The sequence below is a fragment of the Dermacentor albipictus genome, chromosome 2 (genome assembly GCF_038994185.2).
Source record: "Dermacentor albipictus isolate Rhodes 1998 colony chromosome 2, USDA_Dalb.pri_finalv2, whole genome shotgun sequence".
Lineage (NCBI taxonomy): Eukaryota > Metazoa > Arthropoda > Arachnida > Ixodida > Ixodidae > Dermacentor > Dermacentor albipictus.
Window position 1 is genome coordinate 1,031,959 of NC_091822.1, and position 13,889 is coordinate 1,045,847.

The 13,889-nt window shown below is 49.2% G+C and overlaps 1 protein-coding gene across 2 annotated transcripts in view; it reads left to right on the forward strand.

Annotated features, from left to right (window-relative positions):
• LOC139055845 (uncharacterized) overlaps window positions 1–13,686 on the forward strand; it is a 122,249-nt gene extending 108,563 nt beyond the window's left edge. For both annotated transcript variants that reach the window (XM_070533400.1, XM_070533401.1), the window contains one exon: window positions 8,222–13,686. In XM_070533400.1, coding sequence (XP_070389501.1) covers window positions 8,222–8,464 — 243 coding nt within the window. In that variant the 3' untranslated portion in view covers window positions 8,465–13,686. The remainder of the gene's footprint in view (window positions 1–8,221) is intronic.
• Window positions 13,687–13,889: the final 203 nt, after the last annotated feature.

Here is a 13,889-nt window from a genome sequence, read left to right on the forward strand (position 1 = left end):
CCTAAATGTCGCAGCGAGGCCCCTAGCCGTGGCATTTCGAAGACGGCAATGCGCTCTACACTACATAAACAAAATCATCGAGCCACGGAGGCCGTTTTCTGTCACGATGAGGACGCGTGCGTACCTCAGAAGAACTTTGGGGGTTGCGACGCGTATCGGTCGACTTTAAAGACCTAGTCGTCCCACTACTATTTCCCTCCCCCTGGTTGGACAATTGAATGTGGTTGTTGCTCAAAGCTGGAGAGGGTTGCCCAGGAAGCTCCTCTCGAAGTCCCAACAAGTCCTGGGATGCTACCGATTCCCCCACGGAATCCGAGACGACTGCTGACTGCGTAGACTCGGAAGTGATACAGTCAGACAAGCTACTTAACTGATGCTTATGAGAAGACGATGTCACTACAGACGAGTCATCGGAATGACTATCGAGGTTTGAAAACGAATACAAAAAATCTTTGTCACTTTTACACAATGTACTATCTGCTGAATTCTTTATCACTAGAGTTAACTTAGACACATGCCACGTCTTCCCATCACTGAGTAGAAAAGTAGATGGTCCAATCTGGGCCTTGACTTTACGAGGTTTACTGTACTTAAATATTCCTTTCCTGTTAAATCTAATTCTGACAGTGTCTCCCACCTTGACACGAGTTGCCTGAGCACCTCTACGTTTGTCTACGTACTGTTTAGTCTGCCACTGTTTCTGCAAGACCCTTTCTTGAACTTGAGACACAATACTGTCCTGTTCCCGTGAATCTACACAGAGCCGCATGGTTCCATCCTTCTTGTGCACCACCACGAGTGGAGACACCCACTCAGAAGCGTCGACGCGCTCGATGACGTCGCAATTCATTTGTTACCTGGTCACGGAGAGCCAGGGGTAGTCGGCGCAACTTTGAAGATACTGGTTTCGCATCTTGCTGCCGATGAATTCGGTGCAGAAAGTTGTTGACGAGACCCAACTCGTCACTGGAAAGGTGATCAAAACCCGGAGGCACACCTGTGGGGCTCTGTACTGAAGGAAGTGATGGTAGACGACATGTCAGCGACGTACCGTCGATCTGTATGCCCAAGCGTTGGATGGCGTCTAAACCCAGCAGTGATGTTCCTGTAGTCGTTACGTGGAACGTGATGGAGCATGACCTTTGAAAAAACTGGACAGTGGCTTGAAACAGGCCTTGAATGTCGATGCGTTGCTTGGAAAAATTTTTCAAGTCCACTGTTGTTTGTGATAGTCTAGGCTGTCGACCAAAGTGCTTTCCAAAATCTTCGGCCGTCATCAATGAGACAGACGCTCCCGTATCCACCGGCAGTCGCATGGAGACGCCGTTAACTACGACCGGAACTTCCAAATCTTTAGTTTCAAAAGCGCTTACCGTCAAGACAGACGCGGACGGCTGCCCTGCGGAAGTTGAAGACAGCGTCTCTGCGGAAGAGACGTGTTGAACAATATGGGTTTTTCGGCATACGGATGCAAAATGGCCCAACGTGTGGCAGGCGTTGCACCGCCGGTTCCTTGCGGGACAATTCCTGTATGTGGCAATATGCTTCGTGCTGCCACACCGGTCGCATGTACTGCGGTCGAAATTTGGGTCCTTTGCATCCTGTGCTTCATTGCGGGTCCCGGAGGAGCCTCGCGGAAAATGTCGATCATCTGGGCAGCCTCTTGGAAGACGTCGGCCATCTTGGCGGCTCCTCGGAAGAAGTCGGCCATCTTCATGGCCTCCCGGACTGCGTCGGCCATCTTGGCGGCTCCCCGAAAGAAGTCGGCCATCTTGGCTCGTCGACGGAGCGCCAAGTTGAGCTGCCTCGATTCTTTGTATTTTTTCGGAGTGGAACGCGCGGTTCGCTCGATGCAGGGCATGGCAGGGCTTCTAACGAGCGTCCAATTTCTTCTGCCTTGTCCAGGGACAGGGTTTCGCCATGAGCCAGCAACTTTTCGCGAACGCTGGCGTTCGCTACCCCATGTATGATTTGGTCTCGGACGCGCTCGTCATAGCTTGTGCCGAAGTTGCACAGCACCGCCTTCTCCTTCAATGCGGTCACGAATTCCAGGAATCCTTCTCCCTCGAACTGCTTTCGGCTGGTGAATTCGTGCCGTTCCGCCAGGACATTTGTTGACGCGGCGAACAGCCGGTCAAGCCGCTGCAAGAGTCTCGCAAACTGACGCTGGCGGGACCGCATCACTTGACGTTGACGCTGCGCCGGTCGACTGCCTTGCTGCTTCGCTTGAAGCTGACGCTGCGCTGGTTAACTGCCTTGCTGCTTCCTGCTCCTCGGCTGCAAAGTGCTTCCGTTGTCCCTCACGCCCGAGAGCGCAGACGCTCGTCGCGCGTCCGTCCAGTCGCCGCCGCCGGCCGCTTCGAGGTGGGCCTGAAAATTTTTTTTCCAGCGATACCAGAGAATTAACGGTGGGCCGGGCACTTCAAGAAAAACGGGAAGGTTCGCCGTAAAAGCCATGCCGGGTAGCGTGCAGGGGGACAGTGCAGGAGGCAAGCCGGAGCTCGCCGCAGGAATGGGGCACGGAAGAACAAGGGGGCGAGTAGGCCTAGGCTCGGAAGCCTCGCGACGCCAAGTGCGTCGGCGGCGTTTGCCGGCCGTGCAGACACGGAAGGGACGCTTCACTCACGAAGCTCGTTCGTTTCCCGGGGCTTCGGTCGGAACCGCTGCGGGAATCCCATCCTCGTCGCCAAAAGATGTGTCGGCAACGGCAGGCAAGCGGGGGGCCCCGACCAGCGAACGCGCGGCTAACGCCGGCGCAGTGAAGGAGACTCGGAGCGAACTACTCCCGATGAAAACCGGAACGAAGACTCGGCCACCTCGTCCGTTTATTGCTAATAAAGGGTTCACACGCCAGATGACACCTCCCGATTGGTCCAATGCTCATCACATGACAGAAGGGGGGTGCGCCATCTAGCTAAACAACTACAAAACATACATGTGCGATGACACATAGATCTGACAGGGGGCGACACTATACTACAGTCGCATTCTTCGAAAAAAAGGAATTCACAACCGGCAGCCACCTTAGAGTAGAATTTAATGAGGAGCGCGGGCGGCTCACGTGCGCCGCAGCGGAAGCGCTCCCCTCAGCGGAACCGAGAACAGAGTAGCCGCTCCGGCTCGCCACATTGTTTCCGATGCAGCTTGCGGGACCACATCGTGTCAGCGCCGCAGTGCCCAGCGCATGGCAAGACTTGTTCGTTTTGCGGTCGCAAGGGCCACTTTCAAAGGGTATGCAACCGCAAGCTAACCCAAATGCAAGGCCGAGTCCGTGAAGTTGAATTTCATGAAGATGTTTCGTCATCCAGCAGTGCTGAAGAAGTTTTGACTGTGCAACGTTCCGCGCGTAGCGGAATTCATATTCAAGTGCAAGTCGCGAATGTCACTTTGACATTCCTTGTTGATTCAGGGTCGTCTGTTTCAATCCTGTCGGAGCAAGAATTCAGTCGATGTTTCCAGAGCGTTCCGCTCCTGCCTGCTCCGCATGTTAGTCTGTTTGACTACTCTCAACGGCCGATTCCAGTGCTAGGTTGTTTCCAGGCAGATGTTCGGTTTAAAGGCCGCACAGCGTCGCTACGTTTTTATGTTGTTCACCGAGGAACTTGTCTGATCGGTCTTGACGGTATTAGAGCCTTGGATCTTCACATTGAGGGTTCTGCTCTCAAGTGCTTATACACGTCCGTTGCTCCGCAGCGGACTGTTGTTGACCTGCTATCCACATCGTCAAGCACGCAGCCCCGTAACAAAGCTCTTCCGCCAGCCTTAGCACATGAGTTCAGTTCACTTTTCAGTCCAGAGTTGGGTCTTGCTAAGGGGTTCACGCATCACATGAAGACACGGCAAGGTGTGCAGCCTGTAACTTTGAAGCTTTGCTGTCTGTTGTATTCTCTCCGGTCACCAGTATCAAATGAGCTTCAGAGGTTGCTGAGCCTTGACATCATCGAGCGCATCTATGCTTCTGAATGGGTGTCCCCTATCGTTCCTGTTAACAAGAAAGATGGTAGCATCAGGATCTGTGTAGACCTTCGAGAGCCGAACAAAGCTATTGTTCCAGACAGTTTCCCGTTGCCCCATACAGAGGAGCTGCTTCACGCTTTGGTAGGCGGTACACACTTCTCCAAACTTGACTTGGCTTCCGCTTACCATCAGGTTCTCTTGCACCCTGACAGCAGGGATCTGACAGCTTTCATCACTCATAATGGCCTTTTCCGTTTTAAAGGAGTTTGCTTTGGGTTGGTTTCTGCCCCAGCGGCATTTCAGAAGATGATGGCGAAAATCCTTGACTGCTGCCCTGGCGTGTTGTTCTACATTGATGATGTCATCATTTTTGGCAAGACAGCAGAAGAACACCTTTCAATCTTGAAGACCGTGCTGCAAAAGATCAAGAACGCAGGTCTGAAACTGAACAACAAATGCCTTTTCGACGTTCCAGGACTTGCCTTTCTAGGGCACAAGGTCACTGCACGTGGTATCTTGCCACTTCCAGAGAAAGTAGACTCCATAGTTAACACACCAGTGCCAACTGATGTGGCCACCCTTCGTTCGTTCCTGGGCCTCGTAGAATACTACTCCAAGTTTGTTCCACACTTGGCACAAGTGGTTGAGCCTATGAGAGTCTTACTTTGCAAAAATGAGCCATTCATCTGGTCTGCCAAAGCAGACAGCAGTTTCCGGAGGGTCAAGGAAATGCATTCGTCGAGTACAGTCCTCCAGATGTTCAATCCGTCATTGCCAGTCATTGTGTCGATCGACGCATCCGACTGTGGACTGGGAGCAGTCCTGCAGCAACAAAGTGGCCACGTGCTCCGCACAGTCGCTTTCGCATCTCGTACACTGTCGCCTGCAGAGAGAAAATATTCAGTAGGTGAACGAGAAGCTCTTGCGTGCATTTGGGCGTGTGAGCGACGGCACACGTACCTGTGGGGTCGCCATTTCACAATTCGAACAGAGCACCAGGCACTGGTGTCCTTGCTGTCGTCACTGTCGTACCCCTTATGTAGCGCTCCATTTATTGGAGCCTTTAAGGTAATAAAAAAAGAAAAAAAAAAACAAGGACATGGAAGACGCCCACTCCGAATCGCACGCTGGAGTGCACGACTGCTTTGCTACAATTTCACTGTTGAATACCACAAGGGGTCCACAAACACTCTAGCAGATGCACACTCTCGGCTACCAGCACCTACCTCAGAGGCAGAGATTGCTAAGGAGGAAGAAATTGTCTCGTTCATTGAGCCAGCCTGCGTGACTAAGGAGAAGTTCAGGCAGGCCACCCTCAACGACAGTTGCCTGGAAACCATCAAGTCATTCGTGCTGAGTTCCTGGCCGCCAAAGAAATCCATACCAGAAGAGGCGAAACCATTCTACGCTATTTGGGAAGAACTTTCTGTTGTCGATAACCTGCTTCTGCGTGGAGAGTGCCTCGTTGTTCCGTCCTCCCTCACGACTCAGATCATTGGCACCGCGCACGAGACACATCCGGGTATCAAGTGCACGAAGGTGCGACTGCGTGAGCTGTTCTGGTGGCCACGAATGGATAAGCAAGTGGAAATGGCAGTAAAAAACTGCCATATCTGCTTGGAGGCAGATAAGTCCGCCAAAACATCACCAGCACCGTTGCAACCTGTTGAATGGCCTGAGCGACCGTGGCAAAAGCTTGGCCTAGACATTGTTGGTCCTTTGAAGCATGCAGCTTACAACAGCAGATTTGCTGTAACGCTTGTTGACTACCATTCTAAATGGCCAGAGGTGTATTTTTGCAGCGAAGTGTCCACAAGCACCGTGAAAGACTTCTTAACAAGTGTTTTTGCCCGCGAAGGCTACCCGGAAGAAATTGTTTTTGACAATGGACCTATGTTCACTTCGCGTGAGTTCATAACTTTCCTGCAAAACAGAGGCATCAGTCTTTCACATTCTTCGGTATACTACCCCCAAGCCAATGGGCAAATAGAACGTTTTAATCGCACATTGAAGAATTTAATTCAAGTTTCACTCCTCGAAAGATGACCACTCCAGCAAGCTGTCACAGAATACCTTGCCATTTACCACTGTACTCCACACGCCACCACCGGGGTCGCCCCAGCAGTCCTGTTGCATGGTAGAATGCCCCGAACCAGGCTGGATGTCGTGGGTTTCTCAGCACCAGCATTTGAATACCTTGCCATTTACCGCTGTACTCCGCACACCACCACCGGGGTCACCCCAGCAGTCCTGCTTTATGGTAGAATGCCCCGAACCAGGCTGGATGTCGTGGGTTTCTCTGCACCAGCATTTGCTGAAGACCCAGCCGAGGTGTTGGCGCGACTTCATCAAAGGGTTAGGTGTTAGCAGCAAAGCAGCAAGCACTACACGGACAAAAGGAGAGCCGCCAAGAAGACGAAGATAGCCGTAGGCGATTTTGTCCATATCAAAAAACCGTCCATTCGGTTCAAGGGAGACTGCGCCTTTTCTTCACCAACTGAGGTGATCTAGAGGAGGGGACCAGCCTCTTTCCGACTTAGAGACGGCCATACGTGGAATGCCTCCAAGCTTTCCAGGGTTCCGGAGAGGAGCACCTGGGAACCAGGCCCACCTGCCACGCCGCAGCCGCGGTCTCCCGATGCGCTGCAACCTGCCACGCCGCAGCCGCGGTCTCCTGAGGCGCTGCAGCCTGCCACGCCACAGCTGCGGTCTCCTGAGGCGCTACAGCCTGCCACGCCACAGCCGCTGTCTCTCGATGTGCTGCAGCCTGCCGTGCTACGGCCTCCTTCTCCCAGGAGCAGGCACTGTCTCCTGGCATACCGCAGCAGCAGTCAACGAGCCCGTCGCCAGTGCGACGTCGAATGCGTCCGACCCGAGAGCGCCGGCCACCGGTCTAGCTCCAAGACTATCAGATCAATTAGTTGGTGGTCTGACATTGTGTACATAGGTTGTAAATATGTGTAAATAAGTACAGTGTGCATGCTTTGGGGTTTTCCTTACTAATACTTACTAACAACTAACCACTAAAAATAAGGGAGGGAGTATGTTATATTCAGTTTCGTTATTCATTTCAGTTCTTTATTCCCCAGGGGGCGCTTCTGTTCTTCATTATATATATATTGGTTGTATATGTTAAATAAATGGCTTTTTACTTCGGTACGGCTGGAGTCTGACTTCCACCTTCGGTCAACACCACAACGATGACAGCAACAAGGCATGGCACATGTGACAAGACAGGCAAGGCATGTGACAAGACATGGCAATGTGCTGTTAAAAAGAAATTGCTGTAAAAATCAAGTGAGGGAGCAGCTACTGCTGTAAGCATAGTCACATGGTTCTGCTTCAGTGTCCCATTATAACTTCATGTGATTCTTATTTTTTATGTGTGCTGAGGCAAAACTTGCCAAAATGGTTCTGCATACCATCCCTCATGAAATTTCTTTTGAGTAGTTGATGTGCTTTCCCTAACAGTGAGTCAAAGGGGGCTGGAACCAGCACCAAAGTGAAACTGCAAGCAGGGAGATTTTAATGTACCGACTTGTTTAGGTGCACCTCTGTGTGCAGTACTTGAGAAGTTCTTTATGCCAGTGCCAATTCATACTAATTTATGGAAAAAGATGCACGCGCCTTTGCACACCGCCTGCACTTTTTCCAATCCATGTATGCTGTACTGACTTACGTTCAGTGGGCACCAAATTTTCGCAATCACCCTGGTGGTGTATTTTGTGGAGGTACATTTCATTTTCTGTTCCTTTTTATTATCCATCGTGCCAAGTGGCTGATCTCGGCAACATGGCAGTGCGTTGATGCTCAAGTGAATGAAAATAGGTGAAAAGAATGAAAAAATTATGCGAGATCATTACAGAACAAAGCCCCTATGCTATGCTTCCAAAAGCGTTTAGTTCAAAATGTAGCCCTTGCTGTTCATGCTTTTGTGGTTTACCTCGACCTAAACCATAGAGGACATGTAAGTTTCAGTTGCATGTTCTTTTTTTATTGTACTGCCATTTCTTGCACTGGGAATTGCATGCCAAAGAAACTTCTTGAATTTCTATTAAAGATATCTCTCTCACTCTCTGCAAAAAGAATGCTAACTTAGTCTTAGTTGTTACATGTTGAAGGTAATTAAAGAGAGCAACAGTGCAAGGTACAGAAGGAACTGGATGATATGCTTTGTCTATTCCCTTCTGTTCTTTGCACTGTTACTTTTTTTTTACTCTCTCTCTTGCTTTACAAGTCTGATGCAGTCATGTGCCTGTTACAGGTGGCACCACTGTCACTGGTAGTGGTTGTCCTGGGAGATGGCCCCTGTGGAGCGCTGGTGCGCTGGGATGATGGTGTCCCTGAGCGCCGCTTCGACAACCTACAGGTGGTGCGGCATGCGGAGGTGACGCGTGGGTGCCGACACCCGGACGCCGCACTGGCCCTGCATGCTCTGATGGAGGTGCCCGACCAATACCGTGCAGCCGTGCAGCTGGGTCTGCTGAAAGGTGGCATGTCGCCGTGATTGTGCACTCTCTGCCTTTTCTTTTAGGAAGAACAGAAGATGACACCTGTGCTGAGACCAAAGAGCCACTGCTGATGTCTGTCCCAAGGATATTGCAAGTGGAAGCTGTTAAAGACTAGGACATTTTTCACAACTGTCTGCAAGTGGTTTGCTAATATGTTACAGAAGCCCAAGCTGATCCATGCCCAAGCAGATCGTGACGGGACAGGCGCGACTTCCAACTGTTTATTCACTGCGTATGCGAATGAATATAAGGACAAATCAAGATGGGCAGCAAGAACCACATATGCGCACGAGGGTTTTTACAAAAAAGCGGATAAGGATAGGTGAGGCACACATGTATCTCACACCCGTGTATCTAAAAAAGCAGTTTCATTCTTATAAATGGAGATAGATGGGGCGCTAACACAATCGCTACAGCTTCTTTCAAAATAGAAGCTCTCCAACAGTTCACAGGCTGTCTGGTTCTTACTTCTGTTTAAAAACCATTGCTTCTTTCAGCCTTGCCACACACTTAATCTTCCTTTCTTCTCTGTAGGCTTTACAGAAAGCCTGCGCAGAAGAAAGGCTCTGGCTGCTGCTCGTTTGGTGTGTAATTTGCCAGGGCTTTCATCAGAGTTTAACACGGATAGGCAGGCTAGTTGGTGGTCGATATTGGAATGCATCATGCAACCGCACAAACAACGAACAAAGAAGGAAACCTGCGCCTGTCCTGTGTGTTTCCTTCTTTGTCCGTTGTTTGCGCGGTTACATGATACTTTCGTCAGAGGGGTACGGAAAGCAGATGATGTCGTCATTGGTAGTGCTGAGTTCAAGCAATCCGACAGAGTTGTACCAGGCAGCACCGGCAGCGTAGGTTGTGAGCAAGGTGCAGCCACAATGATGACTTAGTGTGAAATCATGAACTCTTGCAGGTTCTCGTAGGTACCCGGGCCTGCCAGAAGTCAGAGGTATGAAAGAAGGCCATCTGGCAGCTCCTGACTTGCATGGAGACAGCACAAGTGTTGGTCACTCGCATTGTAGATCTAGAAGTGATTCTCGAGCCGAAGAAGCCAGATGTCAGAATTGCTCCTGCAAAACTTTGGTAGGCCATGCATCCGTGGGAGGTACGAGCACAGAACATCGGGAGGCTCGACTGCTGCTGCTTGCAGCGGAATATCAAATGCCGATAGTGTCAGGATTGCAGTAGAAGTGTGATGCTGGGGCCAGCGCTTGCTGACGATCGGCACGTGTGCACGAAGGCAACGTTGGACAGCAAGAGGCAGAATGATGCAATGGTTCAAATGGCGAGAACTGTTGCGACTGAGTGCTTGAGGTGGCATAGTGAGTAAGGACGTCTGCCTGCAAGTCCTCGTAAATGTCAGGGCTGGGTGGGAGGGGGCAGCTGGACCCGGAATGCAGCCAGAGGCTGGAACCTTGTTGATACGGATGTGGCTGTCCAGCTGGATGAACAAGATGTCCGGCATGTCGATTCAGAATTGCCAGACATCCTACAACCGCAGGACAACTGCTGGACTGCTTGAGGCCACGTCACTCTCGCCTTGATAGAGTCGGTGTGTTGACGCTGGCATGGCTCGGCTCGGTCGTCCGGGACACCAATCTGTGGGAGGCAGCGCAAAGAGGTAGCCACTGTAGCCACAGTTTCTTTAGACTGGCCAGCCATATGCTGCGGGATCTCTGGAGCGGTCCATACCGCGACTGCTCAGGTCAAGCGCACCAGCGCGTTCGCTTCTCGGGTAACCATGCACGCGAGCATCTTCTTCGCCGGTTCTGGAGGTGATTGTGTTTCTACAAGAGCAGCACTGGAACATGCAGCTTAGAAGGAAGCACATTTCGTTAAAATGTGCCACGTGTCTGCAACGCTATCTATCACCTCTTTTCTAGAGGTACATAAATAACTAGACTCTTTAGACCACATTTGGCTCTCATGGGTAGTATTCGAAAGAAAGGCTACTATTCTGAAATGCCTCAGCAGGTGTCGTCACTGCCACTTACATTATACGTGATGCCAATTGTCAGTCTTGTTCACCACTCTCCTCTACACACACTTTACTGTCATAATGTCACATGCGTCTAAGCATCCCGCATCGTTTCTGATAAATCAGTAGCAGGTGCACAGTGTAAAGAAGAAGGGGGTGGGGGGGAGGGCATGCAAGATTGACAACTATTGTTTCATCGCAATATTACACTTTAAAGGGCGCTGTTTTAGAAAGCAGATCACACATTTATTATGGCCATTGCTGTGGGAATTACTGCATTGCAGCTGCATCACCCATTAACTGACATTCAACAACACTCTCTTGTCTCTGCATACAACAAAATGTCATGCCAGTGCCCCCACAAAATTTACAAGTATCCTTAAAAAAAGTGGGGGGATGAAGGGGGAGGCAGGTCCTTGCTGTGTTGCAGGGCTCAATATATTTACTAGATCATGGAATTAAAGCCAACCGACATGTCTACAAAATTTTTCAATGCTCAATGCACCTATGAGTGAAAGCAAAACATGAAACTCACAGTTGAACGCACTTCAGAACATTATCCAGGAAGGCTCAAATTTAGATATCAGACGTTACTAACGCTCCTTCTGCTTTGTTGCAGAAGCCATTAAGTGAAACTTGTGGGTTGGAACAAACTGGTAAATTCCTGCACACATGAGAAAGGATACATTATTCATGACTGCCTTGTCACTACCTTCAAATTAAGGGTTTGGCTCGCCGTATCTCATTTCGCAATTTTGACAACTTGTCAGAGTGGTTGTTGCGTACTTGCTGCGCAAAGGGTGGTGTTTAACATTGTTCAGATGCATGGTACAAGTGCTTATTCAATCACTGACACTTGCCGATATATCGTGCATGGACCACAACAGCATAGTGGCAATGTTTTCATGATACTGCATTTTCTAGGCTCAGACCTGGAGAGCTGTGCATTGTGAATTAGGAAAAGCAACATTATGAAACAACTCGGCTCGGTTGGCCCAGTCGGCCAGTCACCTTATTGGGACACATTGGCAACTGCCAAGTTCTGCAAGGGTTGTGAATTATCCAGATAATTAAGGTGGCATCTGAAAAATCTGGCAGCAAGGACTGCTCCAAAATGTCTTGGCTTGAATTTTTCTGGACTTGACCCCATCCTTGTGTGAATCTGTGTATGGAAGAAGCTGCTGCTAATCAGCTGATACCTCTCGATCCTGCTCGATCTGTGAACCGGTGTTTTCCCTACTGTGACAGTGGTGAGATAAGACAGTGGATCCACCATCATAACCCTGAAAACTGCACAGTTTCTAAAGATTGCCCTGCGGGTGACTTTCTGGCAGGCTTGTGGGCTTGACTGCTGTGGACAAGCCACACAAGTGTTTCAGCAACCATCTCTCCATGTGGTCTACAAAGACTTCCTGAGTGGGAGTACTACAAGCAACAAACACATAGAAAAAGCATGCATGTAACATGACTATGTGAGAACCACTGTGGGGACAGCTCATGGAACGATGCAAAGCAAAGTGTCGTGCTGGACAGTTGAATTCTTTCACAGATTTATAGGGACAGAATTTCTGTGATGCATATGAATGACATTGCCAGGAACCAAATGAGATGGAAGTTCTCAGGAAAATGAAGGGGTGAAGCGATCAAAGGTGGCTGAACAAGGAATGTTCAAAGAATGTGTATACACTCGCAGTCGTTGAGATGCCTCTTGGCATGTTGAAACATTCACGCCTCAAAAATCCCTTCATCGACCACTATTGAATACTTGCCAAGAACCAGTCTTAACCCTGACTTTGGCCCATTATACGACACCTCGATGACTCTACCCGTCCATTGGCAATGTTGAGTCTCCAGCAGACGCCGACATCGTGCTGTTTTTTTTATTTCATTGATGCATGCCAAAAGTGTGCCTCAGTAATTTTTCAGCCTTGATGGAGAGAAATGCAAAGGCACATTTTTTCTAGTCATCGGGCAGTTTTTATTTCGCCTCATTTGTGTGAGACAAGTGTGTAATATCACATAACATTACTGTGTGATAACATGCAGAGAAGGGCGAGGCATTGTGCGACTTTGCCAATACTGGGCACATACGATGGTTGATCCAGTAATAAGGTTCCCAAAGAGCTCCAGCCACATGGGAAGGTGCGAGGCGAAATCCGGCAACACTGCTGCTGCGTGGCTGCTCCCCCACTCTCGATTCTCCCCAGCCGTGCTTCGCTGCACCGCTCATTCTTGGCTCAGCAGCCGTCCGATATGGAGGTTCCCATTGTTGATCCCGCCAAGTGCGAGATTCGTTCCGTAATTCACTTTTTGCAACCCATGGACATGCACTCCACTCTCCACTCTATGTGGATATTCACTTCCACTCAAAGAAGTCAGCGAATATAAGTACCTTGGCGTAACAATAACAAAGAATCTCAGTAGGAATAACCACGTATCTAACATATGCGCATCCGCCTTCCGTAAGTTATGCTTCCTCAGATATAAACTTCAACAAGCCTCTCCATCCGTCAAGCGGTTGGCCTATAATTCAATTATTAGACCTGCCCTCGAATACGCATGTGTTATTTGGGACCCACACACTAAGAAAAACATTGATGCTCTAGAAATGATTCAAGTAAATCCATTCGGTTTATCTTTTCTGGATACCGCATGACGGACTCCCCAACATTTATGATGCAACAAAATAATATCCAGGAATTTAAGCTACATCGCAAAATTCTGAGATTAAAGTTTCTTTTTCATTTGAAAAACAACCATCTCGCATTAGACCCTGCTCCATGCATCTAACCTCTGATGTCACGACTGACTCGAAATCGTCATGCCGAATGGATAACACCATTTAGAACACGTACTAACACATTCAAGATTTTATTTTTTCCATGAACGATTACAGAGTGGAATGCTTTGCCGCTATGTATGCTTCAGAACAGTGACTCATTTGACGCATTGACGTCATAATGTGAAGTGCTTTTCTTGTTTGTTTGTTTTTCTTGCAAAGGACTGTTTTTCCTAAAGTTGCAATGTTCATAATTGTTTTCACGGCCATAAGGTGCTCATTTATGTGTCATCTTTATGTATATATTATCTTTTTATCTTTTCTCTCTCTCCATGATTCATGATGATTTCTGTTTGGTGTCTTTACCAGTGCTTGCGTAAACCTTTTTGATACCCCTCCTGCATGGGCCCTAGCTTGGGCCTGCAGTATTATGTAAATAAAAGGAAATATTGATCCTCAGTTGACAGAGGTGCATGGCAACAAGTGTATGTCCGTTCATCACCGCTGAAAGTGGTGCAGGGAGCTTATTGCCGGTTGGAAGGAGGTCCACGATGAAGAACTGAGTGGAAAACCGTCAGTTTCGAAGGCAGTTATCGAGATGGTCAAACGCAAAGTGCTTCAAAACAGGAGGATCACCGTCCGTGAACTTGTTGCTCAGATTCCTGGG